The sequence below is a fragment of the Corvus brachyrhynchos genome, unplaced genomic scaffold, assembly GCF_000691975.1.
Source record: "Corvus brachyrhynchos isolate BGI_N302 unplaced genomic scaffold, ASM69197v1 scaffold17, whole genome shotgun sequence".
In the NCBI taxonomy this organism is placed as follows: Eukaryota; Metazoa; Chordata; class Aves; order Passeriformes; family Corvidae; genus Corvus; species Corvus brachyrhynchos.
Window position 1 is genome coordinate 6,061,030 of NW_008240046.1, and position 9,913 is coordinate 6,070,942.

Sequence of the window (9,913 nt, forward strand, 5' to 3'; positions counted from 1 at the left end):
CGCACGGACGGGCATGGCTGCAGATCAGGCTTGGGCATGTGACTTTTCACGTTAGGATTTGGCCATCGGCATAGTTCTCCGCTGAAACTGTTTTTGCGAAATGGCAGAGGCGTTACTAGCCTGTCTGCTAGGGGAGATCTATGGGAGACTTGGCTCAAAAAAAAGTATCTTAGATATACATATGCATACACACCAGTGAATGGAAGAAACAAAATCAGATACTAATAGTTCTTGTCCCAGTGTATATTCCATTCATCTACAGGATGTTTTTCTAGGAAGAACGCTGGCCCTTGCTCTCTCTCCTTCTTCCTGTCTCCCCAAATCATCTGTATTACTGAACAGGGAGTCTACTACTTAATATGAGGTCCTTTTTCTGTTAAGCATTGATTGACAGATGAACAGAATATTACTGCATATATTTCTAAATGCCATGAATAAACATTGCTGAACCTATTGGTTCACCTAAGACTCCCATCCTGATGTTTTTGCTATCAGAAAACTCTCCAGTGAGCCGTCCTCATGGCTTAGGACCATGGTCCATGCCTCCAGAAAACTCAAATCCCTCAACAGGAAAAACATACTCCTTCACTTGCTTTCCAACAGAGAGGTAACACAGGATACATTTAACTCAGAAACTGAAATTTGGTAGGGGCCAGCATTATATATTCAAGAAAAATTCTAATAATATTGGGTAAATATAAGGAACAACCATCTAGGACTATAACAACAACCTCTGGCAACACAAAATCCTGAACCTTCATAATTCAGAAGTTGCCAGCTGACTATTGTTTCTACAAGCCCCAATAGACTAACCCCTCACAAAGTTCTCCAAGCATTTCCATATTTTCTGGTTTTCCCATCATCCTGTGGCAATAAGTTCCATGAGGTCTCCTTTTTTTTATCTTACTACCTGATAGGCGAAAAAAAAAAACAAAAAAACCAACCAAACCCAAAACAGTCAACTCCTCATATAATGAAAAACAGGGAGTAACTTTTCTATTTCACCTAGACACTCAAAATAGTCTTAATAGCTACCACAACCACTTACTCATAAGCCAGCTGTTTTCCAGAAGGAAAACAGGGTCTTCCTTCTATTTTGTGCCTCCCCACATCTGAGTCTTTCCATGTCTTTACTGGTCTGATTCCCTGCTATTTGCCTTTTTCAATACTACTCTAATCTTTCTGAAGTTATACACTGATGTAGCAAGATTTTCCATTTGTTCTTTCTCAACTTCATGATGAGAGCTCTCATGGAGACAGAACACTGACTGGAGCAAACCACCAGGTCCTTTTTTTGGAGGCAACACTAGCTGAAAGTCCAACATTGTATTTGATAGACTTAGCATTGTTTTCCACTCTCCAGCATTCTTTCGCATCTATTGGCACAGTCATTTAAACATTTAGCAGTCACTCTCTCCACTGTGAGGCTTGTACGTGATTCCCAGCTATTCACTTTAGGCAGCCAAATCTGTATTAGCAGAAATGTTATTACTTGACTATTTACTGTTTCCCCTGATCAGAAAACACTGTCTGTAAGACATAAGCAGCATCCATCGGCAACCTTCTTCATTCTGGAGCCTAGCCATTCATTCTTATTTTTTCTTCTGTCTTTTAATGAACACATCGTTTATGAGAAGAATGTCTGTAACACTTCCAGGTGAAGACTCTTGTTAACAGCATTTTGAAAAGTCAAGTATGTTGTATTAACCAGCATTTTCACTGTCTCCTTCAAAGAACTTTCTAATAGATTTGTGAGACATTTCTTCCCCTTGTAAAATGGAAATAAACTTCTTCATCCCTTCTTTATTGTATCATTCATTCCCATTTACACACTAATCTATTCTTTGCTAGAATTTCTGCCAAAGAACTTCCCTCTGCTTCAAGGACTTCTTAAATAATTGAAGTCATATGTGCCAAATTTCATTCCTCTCCAGTTAGTAACTCAGCAATGTCTTACTTGTGCTACTTTAAAGTCTTAACTGAATACCATATGGTTGCAATATTTATAATTTCTCTTATTAATGTCTTTTATTGAAGCTGTGGTCCGCCAGTAAAGCAAATCCATCACTAAGGATACTAGCTAGCACCAGACCAAGAACTTACAGCCACATAAATGCCAATCCAAATGCGTTCAGAGAATTTTGTCTAGTTGGCTTTGAACTCTATATTATATTACATCTCATTTATCTTTTATTATACTGCATAAAGTCAGCATAAAGTCCAGGTTATGTATGCTTACTAAACCAACAGAAATGCATTCTCCTCCCCACATTTGAACCAGATGAAACTTGTACTGATGGATGATCTGCTAGTTTGCATTGATGATGATGGAACATCAGCCTCACACTTCATTTAGAGGTTAATTTCCTGATAAGAGATGCTTTAAAAGCTCAAACCTCTATTTTACACGGGTTCAAAAGTGATTACATCAATTCATGGGAGGACGAATGAACGCTCACAGAAGATCACTGGAATCTGCTACCACATAGCATTCAAGTGTCTCAGCATGCCAGCCCTAGTTTATTCTTCTTCAGGCATGTGCTAATGTTGATGGATGAATTCAGACACAAAGCAAGAGAGAAATAGTTTGATCTACCACCACCAATCCAATGTGGTCTTTAAGTTTTACTTGTCCCAAAAAAAATCGTTTTTACTCCAACAGAATATTCCAGTTTCACTCTTCTAAAACTTATTTATACCTCATGTCCCAGTTATATCTCATTGTCTCCACATCAGAATATATAAGAACTTCCTGTGAACATCAGACCATGTTCTGTTTTACCTTAGGATTCTCTCCATGAAGCAAGCTTAGTGGAAAAAAAGAGATCAAAGAGACTAGAGATGAGCATAAGGAGTTAATTTGGAAAGGCCAGGACAGGAAAGGAAGTGAGTAGCACTGTGTGCTACTCAAAATCCCCTGCTTTCTAGTCCTCCATGCCTTGGAGAGCCATGGGAACACACAGTTATTATGAGATCAAATTCTTCTGGATTCTTAATTTTTTTTTTTTTTAATCTACACACAGAATTAAGACAATGTCCCCATGAATACAGTTAAGCAAAACACTTGAAAGTGGAACCAAAAACTGCAAGGTTATTGATTAGTAACATACTATCTCCGGATGTTTCTGATGGGCAAAGTATCTCAGTTTGGGATGGGATTTTTTTTGTTGTTGCGGGGTTTTATTTAAGAAACCTGTGGTATTTCAAATTTGTCTTTGAAAACCTTTTATCCTTTTCTCTTTACACAGAAAATACTATACTACAATAGAATTCCAAGTAGTCACGCCTTCCGAATATACACACAGTCATACTGCTGTTGGAATGAACTGCACTTACCAGAATAGAACACATATTTGGAAGTCCTAGAAGTGCCTCCCTGTATAATACCAAACCCCAAATATTTGAAAGATTAGAAATCCAGACCTAATCCTGAGTCACTATATTGCTGTCCCTGCATTAACACTGTAGTAGGGAAAAATACCACATCCCATACATACACATCTGCATATTACATGTGCATGTTATATGCATCTCGAAAGAGTTCATTCCAACATTATAAGAAAAGGCAAAAAGGCTTTACACTGTTTCATCTATATTTCCTGGAATTTCAGGTATCTCAAATATGATGATGAAAATATTTGTAGCATAGCACACTATGCTTTCTTGCTGTTCCTTGGCACAGTGATAATTGGCCAAGTTGCCAAAAGAATGAAATAAATAAACCAGTAATAGGATTCAAGTGTACATTTATACACATTTATTCTGAGTTTGGGGTACAGGGAGAGAAAAAGAGAGAAATCTACATAAGGAAAATCATTTAGCAAACAGAACCTGCAAAAAGCCTGCACCATTCAAATGGCCGATGAGGTCACTACAGTCTAGGGGAGAGAAGAAAATACTGATAAATCAGTGATTTACTTTAAGTTTTCTCTATGACCTTACGAATAAGTTCTGCTTTGCGCTTTGGTGGGATTAAGAAAAAAGAAATGACAAGCAGTTCCAGAGAAACTGATTCATTTTAATATGGTACCCTTGCTTTTCATGAGTTAGCAAAGCAGTATCAGGGAATCCTTCACTACCACTGACATGATGCATCAATAACATTTACTATGACATTAATAAAATGCACCTACCTTCATAGTAAAACAACTTTTTAAAAAGTCCTGATCCCAGTTAATTGTTGTTACTCTCTCTCAAAAATGCCACTGGAACTTTATTGCTATATAGAAAAACTGCTTCAAATTAGAGCAGAATTTATCCATTAAGACAGAAAAAGTTGTAACTGCAATTACATCCCAAGATCAGGAATGTACTTGCCACATACATAGTTTTAAAGAAACACAGAGTATACGATCGACAGACTTAACAACTGCAGTGACTCGTTTCCAGCCTTGCTAAGCCTGATTATCACCAGTTGAAGATGTATTTTAAGTTTTCATACTGAGAGAATTTAGTGCATCTTCCTTAACAGGTTGAACAAAGGTTCTGATAAGAAACCAGTTGATTGCAACATGGAATGTACACAACAAAATAAATTATCAAAAACGGACACATTCCTTAGACCTCACAGAAACACATGGGGGAGCATGCCAACAGTATGCTCTGTAGTTTTTGAGTCAGAATTATGGAGCCGAATAAAATATAAACTTACTTTTTTTCTGATCCATTTTTTGTGACACAGACGGATGGGTAGGACTTAATACTGGCAGAGTGGTCATCCTCTCTGTGTTGTTAAAAGAAGCATCTGTAGACCACAAAGTCACCTCCTCTGCAGTGGCAAACAACCGGGTGTTGTCATCAGAGCCCTCTGCCAAAGCAGAATCATAGACAGGCTGATGATTGAGCACTGTGGTTTGAGTTGGGGGAGCAAAGGAATGTTCCTGGGAAGACTCTCTAAATATATTTGAGTTCTTGTTCATTTGGTCAATGTGGGATAAAGACGTGGTGGTCCAGGAAGAGGGCTGTGTGCTGAGATTCACTGTGGGAGCAGTCTTGGAACTATTTTCAACCATGTTTGGCGAAAGATCATCAGACGTTTCAAAGTCACCATTAAATGTGAGGCCCTCGCTTCCATTTGAATAAAAGCATGTTTTTTCTAACACTCCTGCAAGAAAGGTGAAAAAACCACCAAAATTACCATCACCTGGAAGAATAATTGTTACCAGCTTGTTTTGGAAAGTTTATAATAAATATAATGACACAGATTTTAAAAATATTTTTATTTCAAAATCCGAATTAAAGACAACTGAATTTAATAATTTTATGTAGCAACAAAATAACAGTAGCACATAAAACATGGTTGCTGTGGGATAAACAGAGAAACAAATGCTTCCATGAGCTTAAAATGTTTTGATCGTATTTATAGTATGTCACTGAATATTTACATGTTCAAAACTACAGAGTGCAATTTCAAGGAGCTCCAACACGATTCATTCTATCATTGTGTTAACAAGACGGACAATGCTATTTTTTTCTCCTTTTAAATTGCATCTTCTCTTGTTTTCGTAGTACCACCATCATCAGAAATCTAATTCTGAAGCTTTAAGGGAATCAATACATTTTCAATGTATTTCATATTCACTAATTTGTAAAATGGAAAGATGTACTGTTTCTCTATATAGGATTATATAATTTAACAACCACTGCTAAATATAGGCCCATGAGTTCTTTGTCATTCTTCTCTGATACTGGATTTTAAATATACACTTGTTATCTAAAATTTCAGTCACTTGCCGGCTTTACATTTTGACCATTTATTACATTATGGACAAAACCAGATTTTGCTTAGTTGCATGTGTTGAACAGTTGCGAGTAATTATAATTCACAAATCAAAACAGCTGCATAACAGTAAGTAGATGTATCCCAAAAGGATCAGGAATTTAAATTACGTAGTAAGAGAATTGATCTTTAACCTATTAATCCAAATAATAAAGAAGACATCTTAAACATATGTAGAACATATAACTTAATTATCTATAATAAAAACTACAAATACTATCTCAAAATTTTTAACCAAGTATATTAGAGTCATATTTAATGCTAGAAGAGAAACACCACTCTGTATTACAATATAAGAAATTTTTGGTAAAAAGGAAAAGCAATTTTTGCCACTGGCTGGTCATGTAAAAGAGCTTAACAATCATAATAAACACAGTTCATCTAGACTTGATTATAAAAAAATTTAAAGGAATCCTCAAAACATGAAGTCTCCCAAATGTTTCTAAGTACCTTGGCAACAATTGATAATAACTTTTCTTCATGTTCATTTGATCCTTCATTAGCTGCTTGGTACAGATGAACCCCACATGACAGGGGAGTTGGGATTAGATGATCTTTCTATGATTCTATGACTCCTAAATCTACAGAACACCCACCACCATCTCTCCTAGACTTCAGTTTGGTTATTGCATTTACCAAAATGGCTGGTCGCACCATCACCTCTCAGTCAGGCTTTGTACACCCCCCACCACCCCAGGCTCTTTTCCTAGACAAACCTACCCCTCTGCCAACTCCAAGCACCACACAAGGCCCAAAGGATACCCTGAGCCCATTCCCATTACGGAATTCCTCTTCTCACTTCTTCATGCACTCTGCTGCTAGAATAAATCAGTTAACTGGTCTGAAATTCAAGGACTGGGCAGGCAGAAATGTTTTTTAATCACAGCTACAAGTAACTAAAAATGCCAGAAGAATCCAACTGAAGTGACTTTGGGTTGGAAAGTTTTACAGGTAGGCATAGAAGAGAATAGCTGAGAAGGAGCAATGTCAGCATTTTCTTTTTACCTGAGTAAACTTTAAGTATAATAAATACAAACAGGAAGAAAAACTTGTGAAATTTCTGAAATATAGTGAATTTCAATGAAAGAGTTACCATTTGAGATTTACCATATCTTCATTTATCCAGCCTGGATTGTTTTGGCTCCAGTGTCATTAACTGTGAGTAAATCTTTATGTCTAACTTCTACTGGACAAACCCAGGGGAACTTTATATATATATAAATGTTAAGGTTTCTGGTTTTCCACCAGCAGATGTTCATATATCATTGGGGTTTGGAGGAATTTACTGTGTGTATTTTACAGAAGCAACTAAAAATCTCCCGCCTGCAAATTATTTAGGCAGCATTTCTTTTTGTTTGAATCCTCCAGTCAAACCAAATGGGAAGAATGAATCTGTTGCATTTTCACAAATGGGGACTAGTATTAATATGATTTGCTAGAGTCTAAGGAAGAGGGAGTGGTTGTGCTCAGAAATTGTGGTCACTTAAACGTAGCTTTATCTGGATGCCAGATATTTGTGTTCAAGTAAAGCGCTGAATCTCTAGAATTCAGAAGCCTACATTGTTTCAAGTTTCAAACTTAACTAGTGTTTTTTTTAAGTTTTCAGAAAGTTAAAATAATCTTTTTTAACTCCTTTAGGAAAGTGCATAGTATTTTTCCATAATTCAAGAATAGCTTAAGGTATTTTTTCACATTCTCTCTCCTCCTCCCTAGACTCCTCTCTTCTCCTCCACTCAGCATAAAAATAGAAAAAGTCTGTAAAATATTGGTCCCTAAGAGCTACTAATACTGACTTAAAATTAAAGTTAAAATGATTAGCTATTTATATATCACTCAGCAGAATAGGAGGCAATAAGACAGGTAATTTACAAGACAGGTAAACTCTTGAAAGATGTTTGAAAACCCCCTTTGGTTTAATACAGTGGTCAAATAAATACTGTGAAGCAGAATATTGAAGCTACCCACTGGATTCTATCCTCACTCAGACTTATTTCATTCTTTTTCTGGAGCAACAATAATACCTCTGTCTATCACTGCCATAAGGTCATTGACTTCTTTCACTGACATCCCCAAATGCTTGTTTGCTTCTTCAACCCATCTTTCCAACAACAGCAGGTTTTGTTCTGTTTTTACAGTTTCCTAGTGATAACAACTCCTCTTCTTAACAGGGGGACCACACAATGAACCCCTTCTACACAAAAGGACTTCCTAATTGTATCATCTCAGCTGACAATGAGTAGTATTAAAATTCTTTTTAACATTTTTTCCCTCCAAAATAACATCAGCCTGGCTCAGGCACATATGCCCTTGAGGGAGGCAGGCATAGGCCTCTAGCATTCCCGATGACAATGCTTTTTCCACTTAGTTTGCAAGAGTTTTGGGTCACCTTCCTGAGTCACTTCATTCTTCCCCCACATTTTCCTCCTATCCTCTCCTTTTGCCAACGCACCACAGCAAATTTAGGCACCTCATTCCAGGCTGCAGAGTCCACTCTCTGGGCTGGGCTCCCACATGCTTTGATTTTCATCCTTCCCCCCACCCTTCCTCTAAAAATACTATTGTATACCTTAAATCTTAAATTAAGCTTACTGGATATGTTTTTATAGCATCTATTTTTAAATTGCAAGATACCTAAGAAAACGGAGTCATGCTTTAAAACAATCAGTTCTTTTTTAATCTCTTCAGTGAAGAGAAATTAATTACTCTCTGTCAATGTTTGCCAACAGACATGCAACACATACAGAACATGCATTTTATTCAAATATACAGGCACACTGTATCCAACTGTTCTTCAGACTTGAGTTCATACAGAGCTGTAGATAGTAAATCATGAGCCAGATAGTTAATTAGTTGAGAAATAGTAACCAATGTAACCATTTTTGGATTTGTGTCTCCAGCTACAGCTGGGCATGTCCACATGACAGAAACATACAGTATGCTGGCCTTCACTGTGCTTGGTACAAAACAGAGGTACTGGGACCAGACTCATTCAGCTCAAAGCAAAACTTTCCAGCAGTTTTATTGATCATTTTCCAGTTGCTGTTTATGTTGGGGAATGAATGTTTTTCTTAAATATGGACAGGTTTTTTAAAATGGACAGTTTACTTAGAAATGGACAGTTAAGATATCTAAGAAATAGTCACACTGTTCAGGCTAGTAAATTGAGATTCTGGCAGTGTAAGCTGTGGAAAATTTCTAGCAGTTCAGAGCAGGAAAGCTCAAAAAGACCAAGTGTGTTTAAAAGCTAATGAAACAGAGCAAACCAGCCAACCAAAGTATGGCTAATGGATGGGGCAGTTGCTAAGGAAATAAAGCACTGCTTCACAACTACAACTGGCCAGCACATATGAACTGAGATTTCTCCAGCAGGGTCTGTACCTATGACTCTGAACTCTGGAGAAATGGGCACATTACTGATACTATGAAGGTCCTATAGTACATCAAACAATTGCACATCAGCTAAGATGTAGTAATAGACTTTCTTTTTATCTTTCTTTTTTTCTGTCTATCTTTCTGTCTTTCCCCTTTGTGGAACTGTAACTATAAAGCATTTTCCTTTCCCAGATAAATAACTGCAATGGGACACAATTATCCTATAATCAAAAAAAAATTTAATTTGGTATAATGCTTATTAGCATGTGAAGGACTTTCTAAAGTGGCTTAGAACACTCTCTCTCTCTGTAAGGAAAAGAACTTTTATTCCTTACAAAGTTTTCTTCTCCAGGTTGACAAGCACGCCATACTCCTAGTGAGAGACAGCAAAGTATGCAGAGCCAGAATGTAAGTACTTAGAGAAATCATAGCAAAACATCTCAGACTGATATTTTCTTCTATGCACCATAAAAGTCTCCTGTATCTTTAGTCAAAATAATGTGCATCTCTACTGACAGTTTGTCTTTTCTTTGTACACAGTTCTAACAAAATTACTTTTTCAAGGCTTTGGGTCTTGAATACTCAGATAGTAAATAATTTTTGGAAGATTGATTAATGTTGTATTCTGAAAACAGGGCCCCATGACATCTCAAGTAGGATATTCTCCATTACTACAATATAACTGTATTGCTCTTCCTGTCTCCTTCCACCCACATCAAGTTTTCTGTTTCTTCAACATCAGAGCTTGCAGTGATGTGCAGG

The 9,913-nt window shown here is 37.0% G+C and overlaps 1 protein-coding gene across 4 annotated transcripts in view; it reads right to left on the minus strand.

The window, feature by feature from the left end:
- The window catches only part of CORIN (corin, serine peptidase), a 125,317-nt gene that overhangs the window by 93,935 nt on the left and 21,469 nt on the right, over nt 1-9,913 (minus strand). For 3 of the 4 annotated variants that reach the window (XM_017744344.1, XM_017744343.1, XM_017744345.1), the window contains exon 3: nt 4,652-5,104. The exons of the other annotated variant lie outside the window; for it this stretch is intronic. In XM_017744344.1, coding sequence (XP_017599833.1) covers nt 4,652-5,104 — 453 coding nt within the window. The remainder of the gene's footprint in view (nt 1-4,651; nt 5,105-9,913) is intronic. 4 annotated transcript variants of the gene reach the window in all.